The 19,837-nt window shown below is 38.7% G+C and overlaps 1 protein-coding gene across 2 annotated transcripts; it reads left to right on the forward strand.

Annotated features, from left to right (window-relative positions):
- The first annotated feature begins 1,438 nt into the window (after positions 1–1,438).
- Positions 1,439–18,423, forward strand: LOC124120985 (sodium- and chloride-dependent glycine transporter 2-like). 2 transcript variants are annotated; one of them, XM_046483921.2, is made up of 15 exons: positions 1,439–1,506; positions 4,011–4,216; positions 4,513–4,644; positions 5,247–5,435; positions 5,863–5,989; positions 6,648–6,780; positions 8,201–8,335; positions 9,153–9,256; positions 11,875–11,999; positions 12,956–13,068; positions 14,362–14,490; positions 15,000–15,099; positions 16,181–16,281; positions 16,673–16,840; positions 18,028–18,423. In XM_046483921.2, exons 2-15 carry the CDS (start codon positions 4,012–4,014, stop codon positions 18,163–18,165), a joined length of 1,899 nt encoding a protein of 632 aa, XP_046339877.2. In that variant the 5' UTR covers positions 1,439–1,506; position 4,011; the 3' UTR covers positions 18,166–18,423. The 2 variants fall into 2 exon arrangements, with proteins under 2 accessions (XP_046339877.2, XP_048245630.1); XM_048389673.1 differs by lacking the exon at positions 5,247–5,435.
- Positions 18,424–19,837: the final 1,414 nt, after the last annotated feature.

A 19,837-nucleotide genomic window follows, 5' to 3' on the forward strand; every position in this document is an offset into this window, starting at 1 on the left:
ATGTTTGATGAATATATTAAACAGACAAAGGAGATTTAAGCGCTCTTTGGAAACATATTAAAACAATAAGGTATTCTTATATAATGAAGTTTTAAAGGAATCTATTGAAGTGGTGTTCACTATCATAGGGCTAACACATCTAGAAACATAATCTAATCTCAGACGTTTTTCGATATGTTACCATGGAAACCAAACTTGGAAGGAATATTGATGGACATTGTCTATGGGGTGATTCAGCCAAAGTTTCAGAATTGTACGTCACACACAATCTGTGAACAGTAAGTGTTATCCGTTTAATGTAATAACATACTGTCCAATTACCGGCATATAACTCCCGAAATATCAAATGTACATTGATATGTTAAATGGGGCGGTCGGGTAGCCCGGTGGTTTAAGCGGTCGTTCGTCACGCCGAAGACCCGGGTTCAATTCCCGACATAGGTACAATGTGTGAAGCCCATTTCTGGTGTCCCCGCCATGATATTGCTTGAATATTGCTAAAAGCTGCGTAAAACCATACTCACTAACTCACTTAATTTGTTTCTGATGCAGATCCCTATTATGAGATAAAACCCTTTCCACAATCATAAGAAATCTCCATGTACGATTACCTATATCATATAAACATGTGTTAAATACTATCAAACAATGGAGACACCAGGTGGTCGAAATTTCGGGGGTATGACGTTATCTGCAACATAATTATACTATTTTGACGGATGTATGAACTGAAAATATAGTGGGAAATAGATTCAGTACACATATAGACTTACGACACTTGATTGATTGATTGATTGATTGATTGATTGATTGAAGTGATATATTGGTGACAACAATCGATCATGTTGAATAAGTTTATCAATCTTGGATTCATATATAACGTAGATACCTACTCCTAATATAACCAGTGACAGACGTGTAAACATCTGTTTTACATATAATTCTTTTAAATTCGAAAATGTTCATGTAGCCATAACAGTATGGAAACACTACTTCTTGTATGAACAATGAGTGTCCTTATTTGAATTAAAATATATATTGGCCAATTATTAAACGCGGAAACCTGCTAATTGGAAACGCATATGGTTATCTTCATTTTAGCATGACAAAACAAAACGTGGAAAGTTTGTTCATAGCAGAAGTGATGTCTAATATGGCATAGCAGTGGATTAAACGGACGAATTCAGGGATCAGTGAAGATCTGTTTCAATGTTAACTGTTACCATGTTAGTTAAACCACCTCAATACGAGAAATCAATAACTAATTACATACCCTATGAGCAACGTTATGGTCCGCAGACACAGTACTGTAAAAGCGTCAAGCTGTGTTTTTGTTGCAAAATGTGAACAGTTGGCCAATCAGAATGCAGGGTTCTCATGCCACGATTCTCTTGGTTAAAATAATCTGAAAACGATCGATTTTGAATCAGGATATACTATGCGCAAAACCTTGAGATTATTTGGGGCACACACCTTGGCTGTCAGGTAGTTGAGGGCAGTTATCAGGTAGGTCATGATACTGTTTCTTATTTTAAAATTATTACTGCTAACACTTATAATAGAAAAGAATGCATTATAAGAAGGCACTGCTTAAATTTCAAAGTGGGTATAATGCATTAGGCATTCGGAAACGTCGGAAGTGTTTATGCAGTACATGATAAGGATATTCTTTGTATTAAATGCTGTGTTTTTTAGGTTTTATTTCAAAATAGGGATTTGCATCAGAAACAAATTAAGTGAGTGAGTGAGTATGGTTTTACGCCGCTTTTAGCAATATTCCGGCAATATCACGGCGGGGGGCGCCAGAAATGGGCTCCACACATTGTACCCATGTCGGAAATCGAACCCGGGTCTTCGGCGTGACGTGTGAACGCTTTAACCACTAGGCTTAACCACCGCCCCAACTATCCAAGATAAAAGGAGTTCTCCAATAAATTTGCTAGTGTTTATGTCCTGTCTATCAGAATATCCTAGGTATAAGGGGGCATCCTACCTGTGGCACGGTTTTAATGCTGGATTTAGCTTAGGCAATACTGGGGTTTACACACCCTGCCCTGCAAAAGACCTCAACTCAGCAGGATGGCAGGACCCTATCTTGCAACCCCACTGCAAGAATTTAGAATATCTCCCATTGGAATGGTTCCTGGTCATGATCTCAAATGTTTGGTGTGGTGAATTCACTTTGTTTTGAGTTATGGGGACAACTTTTCTCAGAAATTACTCAAGTTCGCAAGCTTATCTAAGAGTTACTTGTCAAGACTTAGTTTGGTTATGACCCTTGATCCATGTAAATCTATTTAGTACAGAAACTACTGAAGAGATATTTATCAAGACTGAGTTATATTCTCCAGAGTAGGGTCCTTTTGTGTGTATTAATTTCATATTTAATACGTTTTTCAGATGACATAAAGCGGCCAAAGTGCCTGTCTCTTCTGGAAGTTTTATAGAATTCTTTTTTACAGTATATATTCACCACTATATGCAATTATAATGTGGTCCATGACGGACATTAGTATAACGCTGTTTTCTTATCATTTTTAGAAGAAATGAATCTGGAAAGCAACATGTCTACATAGCCACAACATTATAATAGATTTGTTGGTTATACTTGTCACTGTCCAGTCAGTTCAGGGTCCTTAGGAACTGTACGTCTTTTTGTACACGCTTAGTTTCTGCAAATAGTTTATTTTGATGGAAACAAATAACTGCGAGAAGGGAGATTCAGAACCTGATCCTTGAGAAAATATAGACTTACTTCATTTAGACCTTTTGCATTACAGAAAGGGCTGGGCAGAAGGGAAAATAATATGGTTCAGGGTCTGTGAGACTCCGTTTTGGGCAAATTGGCCCCACTGATTTTATAAGGTTACAAACGTAGCGTGTGCACCAACGTATACGTGGATCAGTGGAATGAAACTTTAGCCTTAACATGTTATTTTCATATAGACACCTATAACTCTTGCAACTGGGAGTAGATTGATGTATCCGTACTATCATCAGTTATATTTACAAAAAAATATTTCAGAACAGGGAGGGGAAGGTCACATTCAAACTTCATACTCCCAAAATGATTGAAATGGACAAGGCGTGTTTTTGTGCATAAAAACACATTGGTCCGTTTGTAGCTTCGTAAAATGTTGATAAAAATAGACGTTAAACAGCTTTGACTACCATTCTTGGCGTATTTGTATGATATGTGTAAACAGGGCGGAAAATGAGCCCAAGTAACTACAGAAAAAGAGGGTCCACAATTGCTGACAATGTTAAGCCCATTCGACAATGTTCATGTGAGTAATTTTGTAGGAAGGACAGAATGCTTATACGTGGGTAATATCGTGCATAAATTCGCGGAACAGAAATGACTGCGTTTAGTGAGCGCCAGTACCAAGCACCATATATCTTGATATTTTCATCAAGAACAACAAAGACTCAAATGGTTTCATTTCCGAACATTTGATGACTTCTTTTTCGTGACATGGTATTTATTTATATATGCTCAGTATATAATAATAACCAAGTGTATAATATTAGGATTTGGAAATTAGGATAGGCATTCTTATCAATTCAGTCAACACCTTCAATCAAACATCATCATTTGTAGAATTGACCCCCATATAATTGTTTCTCTCAAATCAAATGACATTTGATACACATGCAAGGAACACGTCAGATAAGACGTATATAACAAACTGATTTTTCCCGTCGCTTTTTCGTTATAACCATATTCTGTTGAGAACACAGGTGCAGAAATGTGTTGTGCAAAGTTGCGTCCCTTGGGGACGTCAGAAACCTACGATCATGGGTTCGAGTCCCGGTTGGCCCCGATTATGTTTCTAGGTTTGTCAGCACCATACCCGTGCTCGTGGGTTTCACCAAAGTGGTAAACGTCTAAGACCTGCATCTTAGACTTCAGACTTTAAGCTTATGCACCGTGATATAACTCAAATAATGTTCACAGGGGCGTTAAACCCATTCACTCACTCACTCATTACTGTATATGTCCTCTTCAGAATGCATTCCAACTTGACGTATGACGTGAAAGTTGCTGCGGTAGAGTCGAAGGACTCCGAGGACTCCGATCATGACGAAATAGAGAGGAGAGAGGCGAGGGACAAATGGGCTTCCCAGATAGAATACCTGCTGTCTATGATTGGCTTCTGTGTAGCACTTGGCAACGTGTGGCGATTTCCGTACATCTGTCAGAGAAACGGAGGAGGTTATCAGATATTGGCATTTTCCAAGGCGATTTATTCCATATCAATAACTATTGCTTTGTTAAAAGGTGTTACTTCATCCTTCATAGGACATCCAAATATGTTTACGTATATATGAGCTGATTTGTGTCACTCCCTGGATTAGAGTGCGGCGTTTTAAACCATTTGACTCGATTGAAATCTATTATTTATGTAACACGTTGGTTACTGGCTAAAAGGGTTCTTCCATGACCAATCGTCCATGCACATGTACTATGGGCATTATCAGAAACAGTAAATTGTTGTTTGTTTGTTTTAGGGGCGTTCTTGATTCCTTTCATCGTGTGCCTTGTGCTGTGTGGCCTTCCACTTGTCTTTCTCGAAGTGGCACTGGGACAGTTTTCAGGGATGGGTCCTTCACACGTCTGGAGCCTTTGTCCATTGATGAAAGGTAAGTGACTAGTTTGTTGTAAGAGCAACTTATATTTCTGGTCAGCTGAAACATGTTTTTCTTGTTCGAGCATATAAAAGGGACATAAGAGTCATATGATCACGAACCCCTTTCCCATCGTTGTGAGTGAGTGAGTGAGTGAGTGAGCTTTTCGTCGCTTTGAGAAATATCCTAGTAAATCATCACAGGGTACACAAAACAGGCTTCACAAATTATGGTATCCATGTGGTAAATAGACTGGGGCCCCTTTGGTAAGTAAACGCTTTAACCACTAGGCTGACCTGTAGCGCTGAAATGGTTTCCTTACAAAACTGCGTCAGACATTGAAATTTAACAAAAACCTATAGAAACAATGATATTGTAAGTGGGTAACATTCCCTTATATTCTGGCTATAAAACATTTCATATGTAATACGAGACACAAAAGCATCAAATTGTTTTAGACTTTTCATTCCAATAAAATTATAATTATACTGAATGACAAAGTTGATACAGTCTGTGTACTTTTTTCAGGTAACTCGAACGGAAAAAAAACCGTAAGCTGTTTTCAACCAGTTATCATCTATATGATATGAAATATCACGTCATTGTCTTTCATGCAGGTATTGGCATTGGTATGCTGATCATATGCGTTGGGTCTGCTGTCTATCTGAACGTAATCTGTGGCTGGGCGATGTACTATGCCATCGCCTCTTTCAACTCCGTCCTACCCTGGACAGACTGTAACAACACATGGAACACGGACACTTGTGTTACTGACGTCGAGGCATTACATCATAGATTATCTGGAGGTATCACTGTCAAAGCCTGTAAATTACATGCAATCGTAACAGATGACAAGTGGTACAGTTCTAAAATGTAAAGTCAACGTTTAAAACTGTCTTTGGGGCGGTCGAGTAGCCTGGTGGTTAAAGCGTTCGCTCATCACGCTGAAGACCCGGGTTCGATTCCCGACATGGGTGCAATGTGTGAAGCCCATTTCTGGTGTCCCCCGCTGTGATATTGCTGGAATATTGCTAAAAGCGGCGTAAAACCATACTGACACACTCACTAAAACTGTATTTGAAATGTATGATACAAATGTGTATGTTTAACAGGGTGTTTCTGTATCATGAGTTCCTGAATATGCAGCCTATGTCATCATCAACGTTAGCTAATAACCTACATTTCGTTCAACAAACAATGCATCGAAAGAAATATTGAACTTATATTCTGCAGGGTTTAATGTCACGACTGACCAGTTCAACAAGACCCACAGCATCAATGCACCTTACAGCAATATCACAACATACAGTGTCGAGGACTCAAACATTGAATATCGTACAGCTGCAGAAGAATTTTGGCAGTACGTTGAGGTTTACCGTTTGCTATTATAATATTAATTTGCAGTCAATGAGTTCTCTTTAATATAATGATTTCAATTATTTTGAGAATAAAACAGCAAATATCTTTTTAGTTATGATATTATCTAATCTGCCTACCTGAAGTTAAAACCCGTGAAGATCCGGATTAGAACATTATATTCACATAGTATAAAGCGTTCATCAGGTGAGCGATAGGTCGGTTGTTCGATCTATTATCACATAATACCAAAAGACGTTAAACGATGGAACTTGATGTTATACTGCCTGGTGTTGGACATTTAGTGGATGAAACAGGAGTGGCTGGCTCGGAGTCAGTAAACTGTGATGAGTGGGGTATCTATGTTAAACTGCGGCATGGTATCTCGGAGGGCTATAAAACCTGCAGTTCGGACTACTGCACATGTGTATGAGGGGCTGTTGGGTAGCCTAGTGGTTAAAGCGTTCGCTCGTCACGCCGAAGACCCGGGTTCAATTCCCGACATGGGTACAATGTGTGAAGCCCATTTCTGGTGTCCCCCGCCGTGATATCGCTGGAATATTGCTAAAAGCGGCGTAAAACTACACTCACTCACTTACATGTGTATGAATGTCGCAATATAAGAGCAATGATCTTGAACTTGACGTTTATCGTATATTCAGATACAAGGCGCTTGGTATATCGAAAGGCATCGACGACACTGGATCAATCAAGTGGGAGATGGCCTTGTGTCTTCTAGCATCCTGGTTTCTCATTTTCATATGCGTGGTGAAAGGCGTGCGATCTGTTGGGAAGGTATAAATACAGTGAAGTCTCATTAATCCGACAATCGGCTTTATCCAACACTTATTATGGGAACCGATTAAATCAGTGCTATTAAGACCCGTTAATCCGACATTATCGAAATCCGACTCCGACACACCTAATTTGCAACAACCCATTACAGGTCACGTCAGAACAACCTTTCGAGAACTATGACCGACCAATGAAATGACTAACGGGAAGTCAACGCTAGCCACTTAGAAAGCAGCTTTCTGAAGCTTTGCGGTAGCAGTTTCAAACTTGCGACTTCCATTCCAGACTATGCTTTTTAAAGTATTTTGAATAAGTCATACAGCCCGTAACAGCTGTTTTGTGCTAAGCTTTAGAGGTTGCATGATTAGAAAACATATTCCCCTAGCAATGTAACATAACAATATGAATATTTCATTTTTATTTTTTTATTACGTGTTTGTATCGTTATCTATCGTGTAGTTTCCAATTATCGATCACGAACGTTGATACTACCTAATTTCGTTTATCAGACATACTCTTTACTCCGACAAAATCATATGCAACAAACCATGTCGGATTAACGGGACTTGACTTCATAGTGTCAGTCTTACAGAAATAGAAAACATATTCCCCTAGCAATGTAACAAAACAATATGAATATTTCATTTTTATTTTTTTATTACGTGTTTGTATCGTTATCTATCGTGTAGTTTCCAATTTTCGATCACGAACGTTGATACTACCTAATTTCGTTTATCAGACATACTCGTTATTCCGACAAAATCATATGCAACCAACCATGTCGGATTAATGGGACTTGACTTCATAGTGTCAGTCTTACAGAAATAGAAAACATATTCCCCTAGCAATGTAATATAACAATATGAATATTTCATTTTTATTTTTTTATTACGTGTTTGTATCGTTATCTATCGTGTAGTTTCCAATTTTCGATCACGAACGTTGATACTACCTAATTTCGTTTATCAGACATACTCGTTAATCCGACAAAATCATATGCAACCAACCATGTCGGATTAACGGGATTTGATTGTATAGTGTCAGTCTAACAGCCATATGTAACTTAAAGCAGGACCACGAGCAAGACAGTTTTGATGAGATTGAGGTACTGAGAGAAAAGTAATATTTTAGATGTTGTATTTTACTTGTATGGTAAAAGGGTAGCGTTTTCCTGAAAGGTATTACCTTTCGTTAGAATTTTACCTGGATGTATACATTTCGCTTTGATAACATGAACAGAGATAGACGGAAAATGAAGTAAAAAGATACTGGTTTTGGTGTCCAGAAAGTATAAAGTATTATAAGATTGATATAAGATACTGACAGTACAGAGAAGGTAATTTGTATGTTGATAAAAGTATGACAATACAATACATTGCCAGCACAATGAATAAAAGGACTATATCTTGATATATTTCAGGCTGTCTATGTAACAGCAACCTTACCCTATGTGATCCTGATTGTACTGCTCATTCGTGGCCTGACTCTACCGGGCGGAACCGATGGAGCTATATTCTATATCACCCCAAACTTCAGTAAACTTCTGGAAATACAGGTACTGTATCACAAAAGAAACACAATTATAATTCGGGCCATGTATTATCGTGAACTGATAGATTACCCCACCTGTAAAGATGCGGGTTAGAACAGTCTTTAGCAACCCATGCTTGCCGTAAAAGTCGACTTTGCTTGTCGTAAGAGGCGACTGACGGGATCGGGTGGTCAGGGTCGCTGACTTGGTTGATGCAGGTCATTCCTGTTGCGTGGATTGTTGCTCATGTTGTCAATCACTGCATTCTCTGGTCCAAACTCGATTATTCACTATCCGCCGTCAAATAGCTACAATATTGCTGACTGCGGCGTTAAACAATAAACCAACCAACAACAACATAAGATTACCTGATAATTAAAAAACTGTATATTTGATAAGGTGCTAAAGACATACTTTTCATCATTACCTAACCTTAATTGTAAGATACCTGCATACAGTGATAAAAGATTTCATTACCTTGTTCGGATGGTTGATGACTCTATGGTTGTAGTATAGGTGTGTTCAACGCAGAATTTCTATGGCTACCTTCTATTGATTATGTCAACAAAACCGAAATTTTGGATTTCATTGGTTCTAAGTTGAAGACTAAACATTGACACAGTAATGCTGCAATACCTCCCAATATAATGCTGAGAAAATGAAAACGGCTTCTCTGAACTGAAGAGTCAAGACTTCGAGACTCCAGATATACTTGAATTTAGCAACCAAAAAATATATTAAATGTAACGTTCTCTCAATCAATCTACTTTATGACATGATGTTCCACCATAATCCATTTTGCTTTGGAAAATAATCATGAAGTCATGTACTTCTTCATCAGGTGTGGTTGGAGGCATGTCTCCAGGTATTCTACTCTCTGGGTCCAGCCTGGGGTTGTATCATTACCATGTCCAGCTACACCAAGTTCCACACAAACTGTCTCAGGTAATCTTACCACAGTGTCATTGTCATGCTTCATTTAGAAGGGGATCTTACTGGAAATTTCAAACAATAAAAGCAAGTAAAGTACAGAGGTAACAGTTTCGGATTACAAGATAAAAACATGGCGGTGTATTAGTACATCAAACAAAAGAAGAAAGTAGGATCCCAATTTGATAGTGATTCATAAAAAAAAACCTGTGCATGATATAGTCGGAATCGTACATTCGACTCTGCTTTTGGCCGAAATGTCATTTGAATATGGAAAGGGTTTTGTCGCATTTGCAAAGCTTGGATACAAAACAAATGAACTAAAACAACGTCAGGTCAGCTGCACTGTACCATGACAAAGTAACGCAAACTTATTCCTAATAATGGAAGTCATTTTGCTTCGGTTAAGTCAAATATATTTAATTTAAATGGTTGAATTCAGGGATCAACAACGATCGGATTTAATCCCTGTCCATTTTTTGTCATTTACTTATACCATAATTCAAACAGAGACAATACAATTGCTTAGCGGACTCATCCAGTAGGCATTCCCGAAATGATATGAAGCGACCCTTTCAGTTTTTTTCTTCTAAATTGCTTTTCACGCAAAGGACGTCATTGTGTTCAACATTCCGGTCTTAATAAGTCTGACGAGTATTTGTAACGGCCTGCTGACAGTAGATGATGTAGAGGTGGTTTCGAATATATATTTTCTTTCGCGGTAGGACGGTCATCAGGAAAATCGTGGACTAATTGACGTTTCTCTGAATGAAAGGAAAAATATATATTATTGTACATTGTTTGTTTGTTGTTTATCGACGCACACAGCAAAATTCCAGCTAAACTAGTGTCCAAAAGAAACGATACCACCTGTTTGCAACGACATAAAAGAAAAACTAAACAATGCAGAAGTTTAGGATTGGTGTTATGCTTTTGAGAAATCCTTTCACAACATCTGTACAAAAATTTCATTTCAATAAAATCTGTACAACCAATATGACAAGCCTTTAAAGATGGGTGGGGTCGAAAAATGAACATTTCGTTAGAGCACTGATCACAGAAACAACGGGAAATGTCACACCACACGTCTCAAAGTCAAGTCAGTAGCGGGTATGTCCACCGTGAGCATCAATACATGCCAGAACACGCCTACGGACTGATGACGTCAAACGTCTGATGACGTTGGCAGTGTGATGCGTTGCCATTCCTCGAGGAGACATCGTTCCAAGTCCTGGACGTTGACTGGAGGCACACGGCGACGTCGGATTTGCCGATCGAGGTGGTCCCATAAGTGCTCGATGGGATTCATGTCCGTTGAACATGCGGGCCATGGCAAAACCTGTACGTTGGCGTTGGCAAGGAAGTTCTGTGTCAATCTTGCTGTGTGTGTGGCCTGTGTGTGTCATGTTGGAAAAGGAGTCCACGAGGCTGTTGCTGAATAAAGGGCACCACAACAGGCCGTAGGATGTCATCAAGATAACGCTGTGCATTCAGGTTTCCACGAATTACGACAAGCATCGTTTTGACGTCACCACATATGCCACCCCAAACCATTAACCCTCCACCTCCAAACGGCCGGACCTGTTGGATACAGTTAGGCGCCAAACGTTCACTAAATCGTCGGTATACAAGCTGCCGTCCATCGTTTCTGAAGATGAGGAATCTGCTCTCATCAGAGAACATAACACGTGCCCAGTCCCGCCGTTGCCAACGTCGAACTCGCCTGGCCCAGATCAGTCTGTTGTTCCGGTGTCGAGGCGTCAGGAGAACGTGCAGAACGTGCTAGAGAGGGAAATGTCACTTTCACGAAATTTACGTTTTTTCCCGGAAGTGATCACGTGTTCCCGGTATTTTTTATCGACTATGCTGTGTTTGGGATGTGCAATACGAATTGGCATGTTTTCATACTAGACAATTCACTTAGTAAAAAACAATTTTGAAAATTAGTTGGTATCGTTTCTTTTGGACACTAGTTTATATGACGGCCGTCTGCAAGTAATCGAAACTTGACTAGGCAATCCAGTTGTTGGTATCATGAGCATCGATCTACCCAATTGGGATCGATGGCATGCATCAACGGAATCGGCGAGCATAGTAACTTTTTACGGCAAGCATGGGTTGCTGAAGTCATTATTGAATGCTGGTATTAGATGTGATATTTTACATGATTGGCTGACAATTAATGGTGCTTTAATGTGTATATTTGTTGAACTGTGGTGCATGACCTGCTTCATAGTCTTCTATCAAACTGTTTATGGATCGAAATTATGATCAGTTGGTTTTTGTTTAGCTGTTGTATGACGCTACCATCCGCAATATTTCATCTATATGACGGCGAACTGTAATTAATCGAGCCTGGATCAGACATTCTAGTGACTGACATCTACGCAATATGATTCGGATTCGACAATATGATCCCGTTAGTCGCCTCTTACGACAAGCATGGGTTGCTGAAGACCAATTCTAACCAGGATCTTCTGAGGGGCTTCCAATTAACTTTAATTATTAGAAATGTATAGACAAATGCACCAAATATATCAATGAAAGACTCAATAACGTTTCTTAATTCTGATACAAGTTGGTTCCTGGTTGTTTTGATTTAATGAACACAGTTTCTGTTTTAATTGATCCAGGAATGCGATTCTAAGCACATTTGTGTGCGAAGGAACAAGCATGTTTGCTGGTCTTGTTGTCTTTACGATCCTTGGATATATGTCTCACGAAGCGAACGTACCAATAACGGAAGTTGTTTCATCAGGTAACTACATATAATTTTGCTGACATGTCATTAATGATAAAAAAAATATTACCACACTTATTGGCATTTCAGCCTGCGCGTGTATGTGTGTGTGAGTGTGAGGGTGTGTGAGAGTGTGTGAGAGTGTGTATGTGTGACCTTCAAAAATATATTCTCTGGCGTTGACGTTTTATAAACACATTGGCAAAAGAAAGTATACATTTTCAAATTGATTTCCCCCCAAGACGTTTGGTGCCAGGCTGTATTCAAAAAGTTCATCCCTGTGGTGGAGGTGGTGTAATGGTTTAAGGTGTAATTTGTGGCATCATCAAAAATCAAATTAAAAGTGTATACTTTATTTTGCCAGTGTGTTTATAAAACGTCAAAGCCAGATAATAACCAGTCTCCATTATCTTCCGAAACAGTTTCCATTGGGCTTAAAAGGCAAAACAGCGGGGGAAATTATATGAATGGATCAATGAAAATCGGTGATTACACAAGGTGTTCGCGAAAAGAGCATGCCTGATACGTCCTGCTCTACCGGTAGCATTCAACATTCACATTGGATAGTTTGAATAATTGATTTGCCTTTGCATGTACTTGTAACGGGTGCCACAGGGTATATTACATCTTTTCGCGAACACCTAGTACATTATATGACAGTTATTCATATACAATTGCTATATTGTCGGAATCGTACAATCCCTTTTCTATGATTATAAAATGAATTTTGTTTCGCACTGAAATTGTGCATTGACTATCGCCTGTGACCCTATTTAAGCATACACCATCATTGAATAACATTCTCTTGTTTGTTTTCATTTTACTGACCATCAAACATTGGTGTATACTTTCTTTTGCCCTCTAGTTTATTTACGTTTGTAGTGAAGGTTTCAGCACTAATCCCTAAGTGTACACATGTGATGTATATTTTCCAGGACTGATGAATGTGTTACTCAAAATTTGTGTATTTGCAGGACCTGGATTGGGCTTTGTTATTTATCCAGAAGCCCTGGCTCATCTTCCGCTTCCTCAGCTGTGGAGTGTTATCTTCTTTGTCATGATCATCCTCCTTGCAATGGATTCTCTGGTTAGACAATAATGTATACTTAAACTGATATTGGCTTCATGCCCTCTGGAAAATATGTCAAACTTAGTTTTCATAAATATGATTTTACACATTCAACTAAATACACCCAATGATTGAGTGAGTTGGTTTAAACGCCACTTGAGTAGCATGTCTGTATTATGGCTTCTTACCCTGTAGAAGAAACTGCAAAAGCTGAATTTGTGATACAGATTGTTATACCATGTGGGTATTCTGGGGCAGGTTTTCTCTCCATGACAAGTACATGTACGGAGCAAGTGCAGTTTTGTACAATGTGGTTTGCAGACTTGATGATGTTCGCAGATGATATTTTCATCTACAGTATTTACAATATGCTATTATATCTACGATGAAAAAAGTATCTACAACAGAACAGTATGACTGAGTCACGACACTGACGATTATATAGAGAATCTCACCCGAGTGTCTTTTAATATCAAATATATCAACACGAGTTGATAAAAGTGGAACAATTCCGAGGCTTGCCGAGTGTTGATATATTTTATATCAAAAGACACGAGGGTGAGATTACATTTATCATCCAACATCATTCTTCCAACTTTTTCAATTTGTAGTCAGTAAGTAGCAGTGTCTTCAATGTAAAAAGTACTGATAACAGCTTCAGTAGCAGAGCCATTAGTGATGTCATTTGATTGTGACGTCATGGTAACCAGTGATGTCACAAACGTCTGCAAAGCTTTGTGATGTAATTTCATTGCGGTGATATCTACAGTGTAGATATCACTTGATCTCATCAAAGCTATATCTCCTGTGGGAGCCAGTTTTGGATGATAAAATATCATATTATCATATATGTAGATGAATATACGTACATGTGAGAAGTATCATCTACGTATATATAAGTATGGTCTACATAGATTTGAGTATCATCTACGTCGGTGGTATTTGTCTATAGAATGTGGCATACGCTTCCATCAGCACAATATGACATGACAGATATTTACTCAGCATGTGCGGTAAGTTGTTCAGTACCTGACATAAATTGGAAACCTCATCGCAAAGGTTCCTGTTGAACAATTTCAGAAAATATATCTTTTTGCATGTCTAAAGACAGCTATATCGTTTTCTTTAGAAAGTGAGTGAGTGAGAAAGTTAACATCGCATCGGCAAAATTGCAGCCATATCCTATCGCGATGCCTTGGGGAAATCCATATGACAAAGACACGTCTATCAAGACTATAATTGTTCTTCATGCCAATGGTGTATCGCGTAAATTCTTAACTCAGATATTCACACCTGTTACTTTTTTTTAAGTTCTCGCAAGTTGAAACCTTCATGACGGCCATCTTGGATGAATACCCCAAGCTAGTGAAATGGAGAATTCCAATCAATGCGGTCTACTGCCTGGTGTCATTTCTCGTTGGGCTTGTGATGACCACTGAGGTTTGTTGGGCCATATGGTTATCATTATGCCAACAGAAACGTGAACTAAACCGTTCCAGAATCCCAATGTATGGGGACTTCTATCGAAAAAACACATGCCTGGTCCTATATTCCGTGATAAAGCCGTATCGTACACGAACTTAGATTTTAAAAGCACACATTAATTTTAATGATTTGTCAATTCTTCCCTTTCCATATTCATAATATATTTTATTTTAAAAATGATAAGATTGACATGTCGGCTGTTTCCAAACATTTCAAATTGTGTGGCTTTCACTACGATATCCTATTATACATCACATGTATACAAACAAACACATTATGAGAGCTAATGTTCATACATCTTGACTTAGACATTGCAATGAGGTTTTTAATTTAAGCTGAAGTCGTGTTTTTTTGGTTACAATTGCAATTTGGACTAATGTGATTTAAAAGAAAGAGAAACACAATGTAAGTTCTGCAACCTGAGTTCTTCCATGTCTATATTTGGATACGAATTTTAATTTCAGAGTGGAGTATACGTGTTCCAGTTACTAGACTGGTACATAGTAGCCATTTTCATCACATTCGCGGCTTTGCTGGAGTGTATCATGGTATCATGGCTGTATGGTAAGGAATGGGAGGTTGGGCGGGCGTCGCTGGCACGAATCCTTTGGTCTTAAAAACTAACTGAGTCAAAGATTAATTGAACATATCTTGTGTTACGTGTCGACTTCAAAATTTATACAATACTTTAACCCAGAAATTTGTACGTAAAAGAATTGTATCATTAAATGAACTAGGTTTACACGTCAATGCTAATTACTGCACAACAATTACAATGGCGGTTCAAAATAGAACGGCAGTACAAAATTCAATGGCAATACAATTACCATGGTAGTATGAAATTTAATTGCAGAGGTAATAATATTCACCTTGCAGCAACACTGGTCAAGCTTCCAAAATAGGCCCAGTCTGAACATCCAGGGTCAGAACAATGATCTTGACACATCCGCTGGTCTTGATGTAATGTGAGATGAGAGATACATGCTCTTTTCCCACTTTTATAGTCTAAATACCTCCTAGTAGGTGCTATCCCATGCCGAATTAGTGTAGCTATTCTAGAACATTCAAGATTACATTTGACTCCAAATGTATCTAAATTATACAATTACTTCAACGCCACTGCTTCAATTAGATAGTACTACATTCATGACAACTAATTATTATCATAACACCGCCTCGGTGGTCTAGTGGTAGAGCGACCGCTGAATCTCAACAGAAACAATGTAACATAATTGCAACATTGTTCAACAAGAAATTACATGGTCATATTACACTCGTAAATAATCCATGTACATCAAGAATCCTGCATTGTCCCAGAACAGCACTTTGAAAGCTGTTAATATTGAAACTTATATATATCTAAAACACAATAGATATTTTACACAATAAAAGTATTGGCAAAAACAGAAGCAGCCTTCGCTGCCTTTTAATTACAACCCCCCCAAAACATGGTTCAACAACGTTAAGAAAAAATGTTTCACTACCCAACAACCCAAAAGACAGTGAATACGAAATCTGATGTTCTCTTCAAAACGATGAACAGTCACAAAGATGTGCTGCAATGTAATCATATTAATTGTTTACTACTGCCAAATACCATTGTCCAACACTCTTACTTATATTATATCATGTTTTGTTTTTCTAGGAATTGACCGTTTCAGTGACGACATTGAACTGATGATTGGCAGACCAGCACCCCTGTTCTTCAAGATCACGTGGTGTTACATTACACCAGCAATGCTCCTGGTAGGCATCAACGTTTGAACTGGAATCGCGTCCCTTTGCCCTTAAGATATAAATGCAAGCGACGAAACCATTTCCATAATCACAAAAAACTCTGCTAAAACAGAGTTCACTGTGCAATTCCGACTGTCATCAGCATGTGTTTATGAATCACTGTCAAATAGTGATGATACTTAAAGTTCGCGAAAAGGTGAGCGTATCCTGCCCCGGCCGGTGGCACTTTCACAAATACATGCAAAGGCAAATCAATTGTTCACCTTAAAAATCACATGTCTACCCTATTAAACTTTTTTAATCTTTACTAATGCCTCCACAAAAATTTGTTTATACCGTACACATAAAGTAAAAGAGCACAATGTATGCAAATAAATGAAAGATGTGTTTTATTTTTCAGACAACGCTCGTTTTCACGTTCCTTCAATATGAACCCCCAAAATATGGACAATATGTGTATCCATATTACACGACTGTAATAGGGTGGATAATCGCTTCCATTCCAATGATGCCAGTTGTAATGATGATGGCTGTTGCTGTTTATCGTGGGAAAGGAGGCCTGTTCCAGGTAATTCAGTGAAAAGCTTTCAACACTGTCAATGAGAACGTTGCTTCATAGACAACATAACACATACGTGATATGGACAGTGCGTGAATTGATCTATGATTGGTATTGTTTTGGTTTAATCTTAATTAGACTTTTGTACTTTTGCAAGAGATCGTACAATATATATATATATATATATATATATATATATATATATATATATCGCTCAATAAAGACCGCCTGCATTGTCTCGTGGATAGAACGTCTGCCGGCGATCGGAAGGTCGGTGGTTTGATCCCCGACTGCGTGATACTAAAGACGTTTAAAGATGGTATGCGTTGTTTCCCTGCCTGGCCTGGCACCCCACATTAAGGGAATAAAACAGGAATAAAACAGGGAATGGTCGGATCGGAGTACGTATAATGTGTCTTAGTGGGGTATCGATGTATTAATCTGCGGCGTGGTATCTAAGTTAGCTTGCACTGTAAAACTGGCATTATTCCGGGATAGTTCCAGAAGCCGCACACACACGTGCATGCACGTCGCGATATAAGTGCACTAATCTTGAACGCGACATGAAACCTAATTTTTCACCTAACGTTTTTTTTAAAATCTACATTGTTGAGATCTTCAGCTGACATTTTAATAACGACACATAATTCGGTTCTAAGTGATTTAATGAAAAGTCCCCACAATGAGAAATCGTGTAATGGTTGGTGTTTAATGGGATTGAAGACATAAACTTGCATAAATGGCTCATTAACAAAGGGTATTATTATATCTCGCAATATTCTTCGCATGAGAGGATATCTGGTAACGGGTCAATGAATATCTGCTTACCGCAGATATGTCAGTATATGACGGCGCATTCAGTGTGTATGCAACACTGTAAAAATGTCCGTATGCAGCTGTAAGATAAATCGTACCAGTGTCACAGATTTCCATGAAATGTGTGTTACGTTTTTTTTGTCTAATGTTCTAAATGAGAGGGTTTTAGGCTAACCTTTCTGTGCACAGTGTCAGGCAACACACTTACATCTTTATGCAAAGTGTGTGAGTGCCGAGTGGTACCGGTAGGGCAGGACATGATTACCTTTTTCGCGAACACCTTTTCGCTCCCACCCAGTCGAACTGTTTCGGTAGATAATGTAGGCTGGTTGTAATCTGTCGTTAACGTTTTATATGTAGCGGTATTGGATATATTTCAGAGGGCCAAGATGTCTCTGAAGCCGGATGTCTCCTGGGGTCCATCTGAACCATCTTACCGTGCAGAGTACATCAAGAAACACAGGAAACCTTCTACTCTCAGGAATGCCTTCAAATCATCGCTATCGTACAGGGCGTAAACCTCAGTTGGTGTTTAGTACACTATTAAAATTAAAAATTAAATTATTAATAAAAATCTTCAAGATATACATATCTGTCATTTTTCATATATATTTGTTAAATATTTTTCCGTCTGACCAATAAAGAGTATTGCATTTTCATTCATAATGGTGTAGTGAAGAAAGGTCTTTTCATAGCGCACGAGGGGGAGAGACAGGTGGTTAGATATTAAATCGTACGAAACACGAGTGTCTTATAAAGTTTATGTTGTACAAGGTTGATGTTGTTTCATTCGTTGTCATTCATTTGTATAACCGGGACCTCACTGAAGGCCACACACGATTTACTTTTTATTTAACCAAACAAGGATGTCACACACTTCACTTCCGCAATATAAGACCCGTGAAGATGCCGGGTAGAATAGGTCTTCAGCAACCCATACTTGCCGTAATAGGTGATGCTTGTAGTAAAAGGCGACTAACGGGATCTGGTGGTCAGGCTCACTGACTTGATTGATGCATGTTATCGACCCCAAGTTCGTAGATCGATGCTCATGATGTCGATCACTGGATTGTCCGGTCCAGACTCGATTATTTACAGACCGCCGTCATATAGCTGGAATATTGCTGAGTGCGGCGTTAAACAACAAACCAACAACCAACCGCAATACAAGCTGTATTAGCTATATGTTAACATAGATCAACTACAGATAATATGCAATAGCGTAGACTACAGATACATCGAGGTTTCATGGTCGAGCCCTGTGTGCGTAACGTACCCAGGGATTTGCGTCTTTTATTTTCATTTTCTGTTACAAATTCCGTAGCGAAATGAATCTAGTACTTGTAATATTTGTAACGATACTAGTTTTAAATCTACATCTGTAATAGCCTAGTTATTTTACTGTCCGTTATCGACAGGTTTTATATAGTCTACATTTATGTATTGTTAATGTATATCTAGTTTTAGTCACGATATACTCCTGAGGTAACTCACTCACACACTATCGTCTTATTGCCATGTCAACATCATAAGCACTATTAATTTTTCAATCTCGTTTCCGTTAAAATGGGCGACTACTTTAAAGAAGTCATGCAATTTTTATTCATCAGTTTGCTTTCAATGTTTTATTGCTCAATAACACCTTCTTAATGCGTTGTGCAATTATACTCAATCATGTCTCTTCGTTCACCTTTTCGCAAACACCTGGTTGGTTGGTTGGTTTGGTTGTTTAACGCCGCACTCAGCAATATTCCAGCTATATGACGGCGGTCTGTAAATAATCGAGTCTGGACCAGACAATCCAGTGATCGACATCATGAGCATCGACCCACGAACTTGGGGTCGATGACATGCTTCAACCAAGTCAGCGCGCCTGACCACCCGATCCCGTTAGTCGCCTCTTACGATAAGCATAGGCGCATTTTACGGCAAGCATGGGTTGCTGAAGACCTATTCTACCCCGGATCCATTTAACATTGATATCGATAGTGATGAATCATCAATACACCAACATTAACTCTGCAGTTCTCGTCGGTCATGTCTACACCGGATTCGTAATAATGTGAAGAAAAGGCGTTACACATTCTCCTGTGGGTCAAATAGGCATTCTTTCCTAATTCTGGTACATGCAATATATGTTTTGCATCTTTTTCTGCTGCTGAAGTTGGAAAAGCTGACACTGACAAAATC

This window comes from Haliotis rufescens, unplaced genomic scaffold (assembly GCF_023055435.1).
Source record: "Haliotis rufescens isolate VD_foot unplaced genomic scaffold, xgHalRufe1.0.p SCAF_8, whole genome shotgun sequence".
NCBI lineage: Eukaryota > Metazoa > Mollusca > Gastropoda > Lepetellida > Haliotidae > Haliotis > Haliotis rufescens.